Genomic DNA, 18102 nt, shown 5'->3' on the forward strand with positions numbered 1-18102 from the left:
TAGTATAAGTTGTTATATTTACAACATCATGATTAATAGGATTATCCATTTTAGGATTTGTGTATGTGATCTTGTGAGTGTCATGTGCCTGGAATATTGTATGGTACAAACCAATCCCCATCCTTCTATCCTAAAATGTGAGGTATTATGAGTCCTAGTGAGGAGTATAATATTGTGTATGCATTTCACGAGGTTTCATTTAGTTAGGAGCAAAAATTGTCATGTTTTTTGGGATGTGGCTATTCTCATGTGATTATGGTGAGTTGAGTTTAGTGAGAAATGTTGCTAGTGCTCAGCGCAAAAAAAAACCTTGAATCTCGTTAAGGAAGTTAATTTGACTTTCAAACGGGGGGTGTGTCTTAACCTCTTTTCGAGGAAGCTTTGTGTTTATCAAGATCAAAATTAATTCCTTATTCATTATCCCAAATTAGGCGCAAATGTCGTCTTTGTTTGACTTTCCTTTTCTAAAGAGACACGGCATGGATTGTTTATATTTTGATGCATCCACGTTCTTTACTTTTGAATGATATGTGAGTGTGTGAAGATTTCGGAGAACAAAGTTGGGCCTATCATTGGTCTCATAGTGCGTGAACGACCCTAGTATACCAGGGGCTTTAAACCATAAGAACTTCAGGTAGAATTTGTTAATTTTATTTAGATTGAATGGCGTATAGGACGATTTTATTTAGTTTAAAAGGCTTTAGCCAGCTAAACATGAAACTTTATTATGATTTAATTATTATGTTTTAGTAATTTTTTATGTGCTTTTATTTTTGCATTTAACAATGATTTATTAAACCAAATAATTTTCCTTTAAAGCCAAAGTTCCCAAAGATTCTTAACCGTAGAAAAAAAGATTTTAAAAAGCAAATAAGATTACGTGGTTATAAAAACTGGAATTTTGTATTAATTGATTTTGTAATTTCAGGACTTTGAAATAGTTTGCCTCAATAAATCTATAATCAAACCTGCTGTTGAAACTTGATAGTTCCTGGTATTGGGGGTTTGTGTGTACGTCAAACAAGATCTCTAGAACTTCCCGCTAATTCGGAAGTCACACTCAACCAAAGTGTCATGGTTGAGACAGAATCTATTTGATTGTGTTTAATAAATGAAAGTAATAAATTGAAATCATAGAGCTAATCAGCCTCACTTTGAGGAATGATATTCATCCTTGTTATTATATAAATCAGTAAAGTCATTATGTAGTCATTTTTTGCCGTGCTCAGACAATAAAGTTTCTGCTAAAACTTCAAACCTCAAAAATAACTCAAAACTAAATTTGTTTCTAATAGATCTTGTTTTTATGCATGCCCTTAGTCTGAAAAGAGTTAAGTGGCATAAAGATAGCGAGGTTCACTGAAAAGCATAACTCTATCAGAATCTACAATCTTTAAAACTACTTTAAGCATAAATATCCAACCGCTAATTTTTTTTTGGTATTTTGAGGCAACGGAAGTGGTGATATAAAAAGAGGGTACAGCACCAAATTAGTTCATGATGGCTACAGGGCTAAATTAGTTTTAAATAGTTAACATTATACTGTACCTTCTGACAAGACTACAGGGATAATACATTGGAAGAATGGTTTATCTTCTAAATCACAATATCCTTCTTTTGGAAGATAAATTATTCAGGGGCAAATTAGAAGAATTATATTTAAATTGATTTATATATGTTAACAGTCCTTTAAATTGCAAAAGGACAGAAACCCCACCCTAACTCATATCCATAATTTTACATATTCACCAAAACCAAGAAAAAACTTTCACACGAACAGGTCGTGCGCGTGGGGGTGGAGGAATACGCCCTTATTAAATTATAATCCCAATATTACCCTCCCCCCATCTCTCTATTTTGTGATACACATTAAGATTTGAAAAAAACCTGCATTGACATTCACAGTAATTTAATTAAGCATTACAAATATAATTATTTGAGTTACTACTTATAAAAAGGCGTTTTTGTCCACTCCAAATAAGTTCATAATGTATTTGAAAATCTAATTTTTAACTATTTGTTGAAATCTTTAGCATGCAAATTTAAAGAATCAAATAAGTATATTAACTTAAGCAATGCAATTTTTATCCTTGGTTTAATCTGTTTCGTAGACAAACACGCAAGGTAAATTGGTAAGGTAAATATAAGTTTGAGTGTTTGTGTTAAATATGTATGCTAAAAAATTACAAAAAAGTGCCACAAAAAATATACCTAACCTATTTTATAAAGTAGTACGCTTTTTTGTTTGTAGTGAAGGATCTTGTTAAACGCTGAAATGATATGATTTTCCATCACAGCGAAGCTTCTTATAGGTCCAGGGAAGGTTTATAACTATTTTGGGAAAGGGATCTCCAACCCTGAATAGAAAACGCCCCTAGAAGAAATAATCCCGCCCCAATATTTTTCTTTTTTTCTTCAAAATGAAAAAAAATAATGTGATGAACTGACTTCCTCCTACCACCCATTTCCTCAAGTGTCCTTAGAGGCCTCTAGGGCGTATTTCGCAAGTACCATGTATTATAGATTATATAGTTCCAAAATAACTGCTCTCAATTTATTTATTGTCTACATATGTAATTACAATTTTAGTAAGCAGAACTGCAGTATATCAAATTAAAGAGGTTACGATTATGCTAAATGTTATTAGATTGTTAAAAACCATTTATAAATGAAAATTTTGAGTAGCACAGCAAATGGCTTTATGTACAAAAACATAAACATTGTACTGAATAATATAAAAGTATCATAAAAAGGAAAAAATATCTTGTATTTTCCAGAAATTATTATAATAGGTAGAAAAATTGCTTTTATTAGCCTTTTACCTCATTTTTATTACAAGGAAAGAAAGAGAAGAAAGTTATTTTTTTTAGTTTTGTTTAATATATGGCTGGTAGATCTGTTTGCTATTCAAGATAGACAGCTGACATTTTGTGGATTTACTTTGTCTGTCAGTTATATACAAACATATCTTATAACATAAAAGATAAATGTGATTATTAAGAGCAAAGGTTTTCTATAATTAGGGTCGGTCCGTCCGTCTGTTACGGTTAGCTCTTTTCGTAAATTTAACCAGTTTAGAATTGTCCTATCGATTTCAAACTTTGCATGATGATTCCTATAAAAGTTAGGTACGACTTAGAAAGCGCAGCAACTCTATAATCGTTACCAGTCCGTATGCTGATTTTTTACTTTTTTGACAACAAATTATAGTATGTTAGAATTAACCAATTCATCTGATTTTTGGTATACTGATTCCTATTACAACAAGGTACAATGTTCTAAGCGAAGCATCTCTACAATCAAGTCCTAAAAATATATGTATGTCCTTAAACAGTATCATGTACTTAAGCAGTTTTGAAACAAATTTACTTAAAATTTTGTTTAGATTTATGCATTAATATTCTGCTTAGTCAGTTCTGACACTCAACAAGTGTTAATGTTGGTTTGTCCTCCCATTTAATAGCTTTGTTTTTAGGGATTTTGTCACCCTTCTTTCTAATTATTTTATTCTTTTTTTATGAACCATGGTTTAAAGCAGGGCTCGGCAGCCGCGCAAACTGTATGATTATTTTTTTTCAAAGTATTAAAACTTCGGTTGCATGTGACAATCTTTATTCATGTGACAGACGGACAGTTGCCTAGCCCTGGTTAAAAGGTTAGATTAAATTTCTGAAGTCAATATCAAACAAACAGTTACACAACAGTCTTAGCGTAATCGATGCAATACAAAAAAAAGTGACAAATATGTATTCAAAGAACCACCTTTACTGGCGAAAAATTTTGGCGTGGGCGAATAAAGAAAAGAGAGGGCAAAAGGAGGCGGAACCCTGCACTTTTTGAGTCAAACATATGGCATACAAAACAGCAATAAAAAGGAAATTGTTTTTTATTAAAGGCATGGAAGGAAAATTGGCAACTATAGAAAATATCTTTATTGACAAATTATTTTTTTTCATCTTTGTAAGAAAAAAAGTTAATTATGTCCAGAAGTAACTCAGCCAGCAAAAATTGAGCGCTTGGTGCAAATATAAATAAATTATAATATAGAAGAGGTTTTCAAATATTACATGGACTTTTTGGCTAATAATCTAATGAACTATTTTATAATGATATTACATTTTGTATTAAAGGTGATATTGATATGATATATATGCATAGGCGTCCAAGGGGGGGGGGGGGTAATGGGGCGATTACCCCCCCCCAAGCAAATTTTACCCCCGGGGTAAAAATTTTGGGGGGGGTAAAAAAATTTGCGGCGCGCTTCGCGCGCCATTTTACCCCCCCAAAACACGAATTACCCCCCCCCTAAAAAATGTTTACCCCCCCAAAATAAAAAGCTTGGACGCCCATGTATATATGTAATCAAAAAGGTTGTATATAAAATAAATAATATTTTCCTAAAAGCAAAAAAACTAGTAATCTTTCTTTACACTTTCAATCAAAGGCAGGGTGTCCAAAAATTCTTAGTTGAACCATGTTTATTTAGTCTCTAAACATATTAGAAGGTCAATTATGTCCATAACTAAGAAATGCTAGCAAGTGCTGTGAATAAAGGACTAGGTATGAAATTTCTGTGAGTTTTAAAAATATTTTGTATCCAACTTAATTTTACAGTTACTGAAAACATCAGCAATAATTTTAACTTTTATTGAAACACCCTAAACACAATAAGCCTAAAATTTGCTTGTTTACGTACTTACACACAAAACCTCTTTTCAAAGCCAATTTTTTCTATATGAAAAAGGTTGAAAATTGGGAGCAAAATACCTTTTAGGCTTTTTCAGACCATTTTTGGCAAGCACATTCGTTTTAGTTTTAAACATTTTGAGGGGAAAAAGTTTTGTTATTTTTGGGTGTTAAGATTACAGGCAGTTTTTACCAAAAATGTTCCAAAAGATGCATGTATATGTAACTTGACTTTTTGTTATATATAAAATAGTCAGTTTTAAAGTCATTAAATCAGGTATACATATTTTAGGAGGAGGTCCCAAGGGCCATAAAGAACGAGAAAGCATTAAACATTTTTTGTTTAAAATTGGCGAAAGACGTATAAAACGATATGTATTTAAAAAAAACTTTTTGAGGATACTTAAAATCTGGTTTCTGTTTTATTAACTGGGTGATATATGATTCAGAGAAGCTGCACGTTCAACAAAGTAATTTACCCACACATACATACACACAAATTGTAAAAATCTCGAATCAAGGGTTTAGGTATCTTCTCATTTGAAACATAATTATAAAGTAGAAACATCTGAATTTTTACGTTGTATATAAATCAGGTACGACAACATCTATAAAAGCGAATCTCAACAAGTTAGTTGAACAAAAATTTAACAAATATATAAAAACAAGGATGACAACATCCATAAGTAGCGAAGCACAAAATTTCGAGGATGGGACTGACGGTCATTGTTGTTTTCTTCAAACGACGGGAAATTTAATTTTGATATCTTTAACTGAAAAAATTTTGAAAATCGATTAATAAACACCAAAAATATGGGGGGGAAAATGTAAAAAATATAAAAATAGCCAAAAACCTGCAAAAAGGCAGTCTGGCCGTCATTGTTGATTTCTTCAAATGACCGGAAATTTAATTTTGATATCTTTAACTGAAAATTTTTGAAAATCGGTCCATAAACACCAAAGATATGGGGGAAAATGTAATAAATATAAAAATAGCCAAAAACCTGCATAAAGGCAGTATGACCGTCATTGTTGTTTTCTTCAAACGATGGGAAATTTAATTTTGATATCTTTAACTGAAAAAAGTTTGAAAATCGGACCATAAACACCAAAGATAGGGGGGGAAAAGGTAAAAGATATAAAAATAGCCAAAAACCTGCAAAAAGGCAGTCTGACCGTCATTGTTGGTTCTCCAAACGACGAAAAATTTAATTTTGATACATCTAACTGAAAAAATTTTGAAAATCGGACCATAAACACCAAAGATATGAGGAAGAATGTGGAAAATAAAAAAATAGCCTAAAACCTGCTAAAAAGCCGTCCGACCGCCATTGATGTTTTATAGTTAATTGTGCTCCTTAATAATGGGAATGTTGTCAAAAAATTTCAGCTTTCTATCTTTTATAGGTGCTGAGTAAATCCCATTTCCCCCATAGCGTTACGGACTGACGGACGGACGGACAAAGTGAATTATAGAGTAGCTTCGCTACTAATAAGCTACGGACTATATAGTTACTACCCATTCTAGATTACAACTAATTGTAATATTTATGTAACAATTGTAATAAGACGTTATGTCGCAAAATGTGACAACTTTTATCTAACGTCGGATATAGTCAACATAAACTGAAAGTCGACAGAATACTTTTTGAAGTTGAACTTTTTGTGTAAAAATACCAATCCTTGTAATTCTAGGCTAAAACCACGTGTTGCAATGTAACAGTATCGCAACTTCCTTTCAATGATTAATTAACCGTAGTCTCGCGTCCTATTTAACAAGGATGTTATTATCTTCAAAGTAAGCGACAACTTTGACATTTTTATCTGTTAACTAATAATTATAAGATTTACAGGGTAATTTCTGGCTTATGTCGTATTATAATTCAACCATAAAGATGAAAAAACATGTAAAGTTTAAGAATATTTCATGACAAAAAAAGAACTTCAAGCAATTTACAGCATATAGGCGGATAAGTAGAAATCGCTACCAATAAAGGCCAATATTCGGTGATAAAAAGAGATTTGGTTGTCTTGTAAACCCAAAATAGTTTTTCAACAGAATATAATGGGGAGATAGAGACACCGGAAAATTTGAAAATGGTTTGAAAATTGGATCTAATGCTTTGTGTAATGCCGGCAATTATATATCAGTTACAAGTAGGAGGGGGATTGTCTAGAGAGACGACATTATAACTATACAGTTCAAATTTATATAAAAAAACGAAGTTAGGGTGTAACTGTCCTTTTCTGATTTTCAGATTTTTGTTTTAATCAAACATCTTTGAAGCTACAATAAATTATCCTAATTTTTACTCTCACAGTCCAATTTTTACGAGATATTGACTATTTGGCTTTTTAATTTTAAAACCTATATTTCTCTTAATTTCTAAATACTTCAACGATTAGGAAAATAAGCATATTAGGGTTTTTATTTTCTTAAAACATTACATATTTTACCACTTTTTATCAAGACTTGCTGACAATCTAAAATTCGCAATAGTTGATTATAGTTAAACAATGGTTGCTTTTGTTTCAACACAATCACAAACAAACTAAATATTTTCCTGATACTTTAAAATAACAAGAATTTAAACCCCACTCTAAAAACTAATTAAAGTAGAATTTAGAACATAAGATTTCAATAATGATTGATTTATCGTTCATGTCAATCCCTCAAAGCCATAAACATCTAATTCATTTACTAGCTCTCTAAAGTTCTTTAAACAACGGCGAGTGGGGAGGGCTTAATTTTATTTTCATGGCATAGTTTTCAAAAAATAAATTTTTATATTTTTTTTGAGGGGGGGCGAGTCAAGGATACTTTACTAATATGAAAAAATGTTTTGTTTGTACTGTACATGATACTCCTATTGTATGTAAGCAACAAAAGATGAATAAAAAAGATTAATAGTTTTCTGATACTTTTCTGTAATGTCCTGTAGTTTCATTGGTGATACTTTTTTTATATAGCAATTTATATACAATTATCACTACCAAGTTACTTGCTCATACATGGAGAGAATTGATTCGCACACATACACACACACACACACCTGCCTGCCTAGATTAGAACAGAAACATACAAACACTAATACTATTAACTAAAAAACATGACAGTTTGAACTTTTAGTTATATTACTCTTTAATATTCCTTTTTTTGTAGAATTATAAATGCAAGGGTGGCTAATTCTTTGATTATTGATCTATAATATTATGTATAATTGTAATGTTGTGAAGGAAGGAAAGATAAAAATCTTGTACTCACGACAAAACCAGTGCCCTTCATTCAACAATTCAATTTAACTTTTCAAAAATAATTATTAATCTATCTGGGTAAAGTCAGGATAATCTAGGTCGTATGATCGACTTAAAGGACGGATTATGAAGGGAAAAAATATTAGGTTTATTAATTGATGAACTCACAACTTTATTTTTCAGAATCCTTTTCCCTTGACCCTGCGACAAAACAGGCCTAAAAGCTTGTCAAACAATTCAGTGAAAAATATTAAGTAGTAGAACAGGAAAATCAAAGATAAAGTATAAAATATATATAGAATAACAGTAAATGATATCATTGATATGTGGTTCAAACTTGGTTAATATGCAATCGCTAATTTTAGCTATTTTGATAAATTTACTGATTTGGATGATTCTATTTAAATGTTTGTAATTGAATGGCATTATTTTGTAAAGCTTCAACACTAGTAGCAAATAACACTATTATCCACATTTAACATCTTTTCATCCACATGTTACATCATTTTATATTGATATCAAAGATAGGGAGTATTGTCTCTTAATATATCTGCTTGTAGTCATAGGAACAATTGAATTATAATTATGAACATAACTGTCCTTGTTTGCTTGTAACACATGAGCATGTCTGCATAGACAACTATCAACATATAATTATTGCTGCGCTTACTATGAACATAAGTATCCTTGTGCTTGTAACACATGAACATGTCTGCATAGACAACTATCAACATATCATTATTGCTGCGCTTACAATGAACATAAGTATCCTTGTGCTTGTAACACATGAGCATGTCTGCTGCGCTTACGATGAACATAAGTATCCTTGTGCTTGTAACAAATGACCATGTCTGCATAGACAACTATCAACATATCATTATTGCTGCGCTTACTATGAACATAAGTATCCTTGTGCTTGTAACAAATGACCATGTCTGCATAGACAACTATCAATATATAATTATTGCTGCGCTTACTATGAACATAAGTATCCTTGTGCTTGTAACACATGAACATGTCTGCATAGACAACTATCAACATATCATTATTGCTGCGCTTACAATGACCATAAGTATCCTTGTGCTTGTAACACATGAGCATGTCTGCTGCGCTTACGATGAACATAAGTATCCTTGTGCTTGTAACAAATGACCATGTCTATATAGACAACTATCAAAAGATTTACTTTTTTTGTTAGCTCTGATTTATCTTAAACAAGGACGGTAAAATTAGGTGTTGTTTTCTTTAAAGACAGAAAAAAATATATTTTTTAGTAACACAGCAAATCTATAAATACAATTGTACGTAAGTCTAAAACATTATAGGAAATTTTTTTTAAAAATTTGAAATCGAATTTTCAAATTCTGTAATATACTTTTTAAAACATGTATCATATTAATTAGTATCTACTCTATAACTTTATTGTCAAGTTTTCCTTTAGCAAATGTAATCGTAATGTAGTAAAAAATTGTGTTATAATTTTGTTAGGGGACTGAAGTTTTACAGAGACACTCATATATCTATAAAAATGGTTTGTGTCGTGTAAAATAAATACAAGAAACTCATACAATGTGTGTAATATTATAATTTAGCAAATATAAATCCTTGATATGCTAAGGACGTTTTAAGATGCACAACTACTCTATAGATAGGATATATCCTTATGTCTTATCTTTTACGATTTTATTGATTTTTAATGGTGATAAATAAAAAAAAATGTTTGTATGACTGATTGTTATTTTTAGTTACCTGTGATCTTTCATTTTAGTTAAACAAAAAAGCATTTTTTTTGCAGGGGTGAGAAATTTTTCTTAACTTTTTTTCTAATAGAATTTGTGCTCTATAATCTACTCCAAAAATTAATAAATTTGGTAATGAAGCTTCCCCATCAAGACTTCAGTGGTTTCATGAGTTATTAACAGAGAAACAACATAAATACACCCAACTTTTTTTGTATTCAGATTTCAGATAAATATATTTTCAAACTTTGCTATTCTACAATTTTTGTTGATTTGTTTTAGATTAGTATATCCAAGAAACCATTCATCTTAGAAAATGGATTTCTTTCTCTTGTCATACACCCCTATACTATAGTGCCAATTTTAAGAATTATAGCCAAACAGGGACATATGGTGATATGATAGCGAAGTTGATAAGAAATTTATTTTCTTGTTACACACCTTTATGCTAGAGTCAATTTTAAGAATTATAGCCAAATAAAAAAAAACAAATATCAAGTTTAGATATTCGTTATTGATATGATTTCATTGCAAACTTATCCATTTCAAATAATTAATACTGGTAAAAAGTTTATTTCCTTAAAAAACCCAAAGTTATATTGAATCCCACGAAGCCAAAATTATAGACATTTATTTTTCAAAACTATTGTCTATCTTTAGATTTAAGATGATTTTATATTATTACATCTGAAGGCAGAATTTTAATATTATTTTTGGATTTTTGATATTAAACTATTGTTTGACCCTCCTACACACTCATGCCTTTGGAAGTTCATTCAAAAGACACAAGAGAAAATTTTAGCAAAAATTATAAATGTGTTTTACTTAATTGGTCATTTACTTCAATTAGAGAAAGATGGTCATATTATAAAGAGAAACGTCTTAATACTGTAGATTATTTAATATATATTTCCTGTGTGACGGTTCATCCTACTATCGGACAAACAAACTCTCCCTGATCAAAGAGAAACTATACTACTAGTTAATAAATCGTCACAAAATCTAATTCTAACTGTGTAGGTTAGCTATTGTGTACTTTTTTGCTGCATTGGCAAAAAGCTTGACACTTAGGCCATACTTTATAAAAGTTTTTACAATTTTGATTATAGGATGTGAATTATGAGGTAAGGTAAAGTTTCGTGTTTAGTTTATTCTTTTCAGCAAGTTTTAATCTCGTTATATATTAACTAGCGGCTTCGCCCCTAGCCTCTAGGGGCTTTTCCCCATAGGTTTGATCAACCTAATTTTTAGTATTTTAGATTGAAAAAGAAAAAGTAAAATTTTTTTTTTTTTTGGGGGGGGGTTGGGGGTGTCCCACCCCCCCAAGAAAATAGCTTAAAACCATCACAGGACCAGTAGGTATATTCCCTGAAGAGTAGAGCCCAATCGGTTCAGTGGTTACTGAGATCTTAAGCTTCAGACGGACAGACAGACGGACAGACGGACAGACAGACAGACAGACATCGTTCTACTTTGTATTATAGATGTAAGAGATCAGTCGCAATACATTCACGCAACTTCTCTTTGGTTGTTAATTGAGTGGTTTGAATATACAAAAGTCGCATAGAATCTTTATCACAAGCTCCTATGCAGAGAGTTGTTTAGTATGAATTAATCCTGTCTTAACCAGCGAAAGTGAGGCTATATAGAAATTATTAAAAGACAGGCGGTTCTAATAAGTCCTAATAAGCTAGAACGCGAATGTTTGGCTGACTCGAGTGAATATACAAAAGAGTTTCGTTCTACTCTATAACTATTTAGGTAAAACACTGAGGCTACACTCATTCATAATATACTATAAAGTCGACATGAACCATTGGCATTGTTTGTCAACACAAGCCATCTCATTTTGAAAGGGTATCTTAACTGAGAATATGACTGGGTAAATATTGATAATATCATCCTTCAGCTACTGTAGCCCAAATAAAAGTTTTAAATATGTGTCATCCAAAACAACATTTTTTTGTATCTTAAAAAGCAAAACTTTAAGTAGAAAAATAAATTATATTTTTAAAGTTTCTTCTCTAGTATTAGGTTTTTTTTAGTATGTCCTTCCGTAAAAGTTTACAAAAGAAAGCCAATGTTTGGGCTTTAAGTTATTTTGCAATTCCAGTTTGCAAATATCTTACTGCATTTTCGACATATGTAAAATATAAGAAGTTTAAATTTCGAATTTATCAGTTAACTTTTCCCTTGATGAACTGAACACCCTCTAAGTTGTTGAAGGGCGTATAAAAGATATTTGTAAATAAATATAATAAACATTGTTAATATCTAAGATTATTTTTTCTGATATACCATTTTAAGTATTCTCAAATGGTTTATCTATCTACTTAGTCTGTATTAAAAAACCCACGATATTAGCGAAATTGGTAAAGTGGTGAGATTGAGAGTGGACCACACAAAGGCATACTTAATCCCTATTTAAACTATATTTCTATTCTTTACATCTTTCTCTGTCATTTTTTCTATTGTTATTTATCAACGTGATATTGAATATTCCCGTGACCGTGGCTTAACACGTAGCACATCCGCTGGTTGTCGGGGAGGTGATAGGTTCGAATCTCGGCTTAACATCGCGTCCAAATTAAGACGTTAAAACGGTCCCTACTGTTGCTAAGCCATGTTCGCGACATTAATAGTTAGATTAGGATGAATGCCTTGGCCAAAAACAGGCGCATTTCATTAACATACACAGTAAAGAGTTCCAGACAAGGGTCGTGAAATTAAAGAGTTGGTTGTCAGATGGGTGTAACTTAACCTAACACCCCGGGTGTTTGGACGGAAATACCCCGGGACATATATGAAGCTTTCCAAACATGGAGGACTTAATCGGTTGATATTTTTACAAACTTACTAAATTTCTGCCTATTTTATAACGGATAAAATAGTGATATTTAATTTTGGTTATTATGTAGGAGTGAATATTAGGCACATTCGTTCTTGTTGTAATAAAAAGAAAGATATTTGAAATTTTTGTCAATGCTAAGTTTCTCAGTGAGGGTATCAGGGGTGATAGGGATATGTTTTACCATTCTGAAAATTTGCTGTCCAAAGACAAAAGGTCTAATGTTCTTTTTCATTTTCTAATTGAACTCTATTGGTTAAACTAAGATCTATTTTCGATTACTCACAGTGTGCGAATATAAACTAAACAATTTAGGAGGCATTACTTTTTAAAATGCTATTTTAGTTTTTATTTCAACTATATTAGTTGACGAACCTAATAATGCAGAATTTTAAACTTATTTAATATCTTTAGTTTGCCGGGACTCCCCTATAGGCCCTTTCCCAAACCGCAATATAACTAAGGACGTTAAAAATGGTTCCTCATATTGCTATGTCAGGTAAGCAACATTAATATAGCCAGAGTATTGGGGAATGGCTTACTTCAAAACAGGCTCAACTTCTTATCATGTACAATGTACATATGGCCTTCGTTCCAGGCTATGGTCGTCATGTAATCTAAATGTTGGTTAACTGAAGGACGTTTCAACATATATAATCGTAAGCAAGGTTTGGTTCAAAGATACACTAAAATAAGATTTCATGGTGTATCCCATCCTACAAAGGCTAAATCTATAATCATACTGTATGTTTCAGAATTGATCTAAAAAACATAAAAAAAATGTGAGGCCTCTTAACTTTAGTATGGTTTATGTGTCTGCGCAAACCTTTTAAATTGGTTTTATCTGCCCCAACTCAAACTATAAGATATCCATATTAACCCAGGCTCGTTACTTAAGCCACTATCTTAACATTTGAAATAAAACGACAATTACGTCCATTAATATTTTATATTTATCAATAAGGACTTCATAATGAAAGCTAATAAATTTTTATTAACTTACTCACCATTCCTTTTTTCTATGATTTAAGTATCGAACTTTAGACTAAATAGCATAAAGGGTGGAAACAAAAAGAAAAATATTACTATTACATAAATTACATTAAATTACTAAGCATAAAAATAAAATATTAAACATTAATCTTTAATTATTAATATTAATTACAAAGACTTTTGATTTTTTTATATATTTATATCATATGAACATTTTTTAATGTAGGTACATTGAGTATACTGTTTTAAATGGATGTGCAATTATCTTCGCCTGAATTCCAATATATAGTACCGCCATACTAAGAAAGACATTTTACAGTCAATTACATATTACAGTCATAATGTTTTTAAATATGCCTTTTAAGAATTAAAATTCAATTTTCCAATGGATTAGAAGCAACTAACTCTCAAAATCGTATTATTATTATTGGCTTAAGGCATTTTAAAAAAAGAAATATTATGAACTGAAATGTTAGAATTTTTTTATTTTCTTATGGTTGGTTTATATAAAAAACTATAATATCAAAGCTAATGATAATTTTATGTGTTTTTTTTGTTTATGTTTGAAAAATAGATTTTATTTAGTTCATTTAAACTGGTTTTAATCCGTAAGTGATAGCCCACCTTTTAAATTAACTGTAGATATAAAACCAAAAATGAATAGGTATATGGTATTCTATAATCTATATGTCTGATGTTCATAGAAACCAGCTTAAATATATCAATTCATAATATTGAAAAAAAACATATAAAAATCATGATTATTTCATAAAAATATCACTGTTTTTAATTGCTTTGCTGCATTGCTTTATTAATTTCTCAAGGATGTTATTTATAAATCAACTATTGTGTAACTTTTATGGTAAACATAGTTTGGTATTAGTGTTTTTAAGTAATGTTGGTGTCAAACACATTTTACTGTAGGTTCTTCTAATTAAGATAAAAAATATTGTATTTAGTCATTGCATGTTTGTGAAATTCTGTAAATACAATTTACTATTTAGTGAGCCCAAGGTGTAACTATTTATGCTTCAGAAAAAAAATTATCTTAAGTGTATGAGATCTAGTACTTTATAAATTGAAAGTTGAGTGCTGTAACTCATAAAGAAATTTTATATTTTTAATTTTGTTTATGTTTAATATTGTAAAGAAATTCAAAGATTAATTAATCAATTCCTATGTTTTAGAATATTTAAAAGAAACCTCCATTCTGTGCCTAATTTTTACTACACCAAATATCATTACTACCGTGTGCTTGTATTAGGCCATGTATTCTTGTGACATTTTTTACAAAGGAGGTTTAGTGGGATATGTTCTTAATATTATTTAATTTTTCAAAATATTTTCTACTCAAAACTAAAGTCTAATTTACCTGATACCTTGATAACACCAAGCATTATCTAAAAGATCACTTGGAACTATTTTTCAAAGTATACCATTACCCAACCATACCTTCGTTTGTTTAAACCTTTCCTACCCAATTAACTACTTTTGCCAAAGATTAAACTTACTGACCACTACGCAAAAAACCTTACCTGGATGGAACTTAGAAGATGGTCTTCTCCTGCGGCCATCAGAGTGCTTGCTTGTTGTAAAACACTCTAAAAAATAAGTTATCTAAGCTGTGGACATCAGAGTAAGTAAAAGCGAAAATTCTATAATGGTCTATACCTTCATCCGTACGTCCGTCACGCTAATTTAGGCAGGCTTGAATTGTCCTAATAATTTTAATATTTGAATGATAATTCTGGAACAGTTGGGTATGATGTAGAAAGTGTAGCAACTCTATAATTGTTCAAGAAAGTACGTACGCCCATTTATAACATGCTTATAACTTTTTATGATAATCAAATTCATCTAAATATTAGAACAGCTGTTAGGTTTAACAAACTTACTCTGAGTTTGTGAAGTTCTCGTTCTTGTTTGAGTATTTCATTATCTCTTCTCAGCATTCGTCTCTGCAAGCTTCGAACCTCTGCTTCCAGCATAGAATTCTTGCTTTCTATAATAAAACAAAATCATTCAGGTAAGATTTTCATATTCATTTTTGTTTTCTTAGACAATTTATTTAAAACCATACAAAATAAATTTCTTTTATTAAAACCTTAGTTAAGCAGGCATGGAAACAAAGCAAACCCTGTGCTTTTAAATTTTCTTTAATTTTAAAATCTCATTCATGAATTTAAATTGTTATACATTTATACATCAGTATTAATACAGGTGAAGGTAAACGGAAATATTTTATTTAACATCGAGGGAGTGCAGCCTTTCTAAAGCAAAGGTATATTCAATTGATAAACTAATGTCAAGAGACAGTTTCTTCACAACTGTCTCACACACTCTTTCATAGCTTACAGTCACTAAGCAACTTCTCGTAAACAACGCAAATCCATACTTAGAAAGCTTTGTTAATTACATTTACTAAATATAACAATGTTTGTAAGCTTGTTATTCCTGTGCTACTTATGGACAAAACTGTCTTTATAATAAGTGGAACAAATGGATCACAAAATATCTTAAAATTTATAAAAAAATAAAAGAGCCTATTTCTTGATCCCTGATTTACATCACATGCATAGATTGCAATAAGTAAATATTCGTAAAATAGGAAACGCTGTTTTGGGTTTTATTATCTTCAGTTTTGCTATTGGGCATAAATACATATTGTGATGTGCATTTACTACCACACGAATATTACACAATCAAATTATCCGAATCGCTATATTTTACACTACTATATTTGCTTAACTATCATTATTATATGCTTCCTCCAATTAATTTTTCAATTGACTTCTGGCGAAGATGAAAGATTATGCGAATGTGAAAATATGTGGCAGTAAATACACACCCAATATGGTTGCAGTATTTGGTCAAGAATGAAATTATGCATACTGCATAGGCGCAGGTTTTCACCTATTTAAAAAAATAACTATTAAAATTGCTGAATATCCATCCAAAATTAAAAATTTCTTTTTTGAGTGTATATGATTCTTTTTAATTTTGACCACTTTAACTTTCTTAATGTAAGGATTGCAATTATAAACAACAGAGTTTACTTATAGATTGGCTCTGCTATTCTACAATAGACACTTGCATCCAAATTACACTATATGTGCATACATTATACATATATTACCTCTTTTTCTAAGATTTTAAGTATTCTATTCTACTTTAATTAGGCTGTCATTAGCAAGGATAAACAGATAAATTAGTTATGTGTTGTTTTAATAAGTATTAGTTTTAAGTCAAATAAATCGAAATGAATATTAAATTAAGAAACCTATTAAATTATTTCTTTTAATGGCAACTGAAAAATATGTTAGCCATGACTACTAAGCTACACTTAGCTATGTGATTCTTTATATACAGATTTTAAAACTGATATATATTTTACCTTTATGTTACCTATGAATATTTCCATGAAAATTAGTATAAAAAGCGTGCATGTTTGCAAATGTCCTAAAACTAATGCACCTTCATTGATAAACCGGGACAGATATTCTTTTAAAAACATAGTTTATGGGAATCTTCACAAGAAGTAACTAAGAATTTAACATTTCCGCCACCGTAAAAATCAATTGAATTATAAAGGAAGTGTTTATTTGTGACGAGATTTTTCACAAGAAATTGTTGACATCTTGCTTTAATGGCATTCCAACAATCTTATTTTCATCTTTTATCTCTAACGCTTCATTCTTGTTTTAGAAGCAAAGTTTCTTTTTAATTATAAATAATAAGTCTCTCTGTCTGTATTAATCAATGTATGGATGGAAGATAAATAATTATTGACCAATATAGTTCCGACTAATCCTATTCATATAAACCATTTTAACTTAAAGCCTTTATCTACTATGTAATCATCCTACATTCTAATAAAGGTTTTATATAAATTATGTTGATACAATAAAAGCACTTATTTTTATCAGAGGGGAATATAGGTCTTTTTGTGACAGCTCTGTTGTCTAAACGAGACGACCATTTGCAAGTAATTGCAAGATTTTTTTCCATTCAAAAGTATCAATACTTTGAATAGAGCGCTCGCCATCAAGGTTAATTATAAAGGTTGAAATTCAAATAATTCTTTAGACGTTTACTAACATTTTATATAAAAAAGGAACTCATTTTAAAGATTTGCAGAGTTTTAATTTTGTAATAAATGTTATAAATACTTAAATAGGGTGCTGAGCCTCAAGGTTGATTATTGAGGTTAAGTTAAGCATTATAAGTTATGAACACTTTGAAAGGAGCGCAAAACTTCAATGATAATAATGATAGATTTTTGAATTTTACTAAGATTGCATAAAGTGATTCCTAATTTGAATATCCAAGTGGTAAGTGCAAGTGAAATTGTTCAACCTGACTAAATAACCTTGTTATGCATTTTGTAATCTATCTTGGGATCTATGACACTCCCTTTATTGAAAGATTTTAATCAGGTGAGCGGGACTTAGATTAAAAGTATGTGAAGACTCATTTTTTATGCAGTTTTTTTAGAAAATGACCCTTACCCTCAATAAATCTAAGACCTTTGCAATTGAAGCACCAAAAAATATTTTTTTTTATACAAGGGGAAGTTTTGGA

At 30.4% G+C, this 18102-nt stretch overlaps 1 protein-coding gene across 3 annotated transcripts in view; it reads right to left on the bottom strand.

The window, feature by feature from the left end:
- Positions 1-18102, bottom strand: part of LOC145323584 (cGMP-dependent protein kinase, isozyme 1-like) — a 255551-nt gene that overhangs the window by 76715 nt on the left and 160734 nt on the right. For all 3 annotated transcript variants that reach the window (XM_080165960.1, XM_080165962.1, XM_080165963.1), the window contains exons 3-4: positions 15417-15523; positions 15057-15122 (exon numbers count right to left, since the gene is read on the bottom strand). In XM_080165960.1, coding sequence (XP_080022086.1) covers positions 15057-15122; positions 15417-15523 — 173 coding nt within the window. The remainder of the gene's footprint in view (positions 1-15056; positions 15123-15416; positions 15524-18102) is intronic.

The sequence above is a fragment of the Acartia tonsa genome, chromosome 7, assembly GCF_053477335.1.
Source record: "Acartia tonsa isolate MP-2025a chromosome 7, ASM5347733v1, whole genome shotgun sequence".
Classification (NCBI taxonomy): Eukaryota; Metazoa; Arthropoda; class Copepoda; order Calanoida; family Acartiidae; genus Acartia; species Acartia tonsa.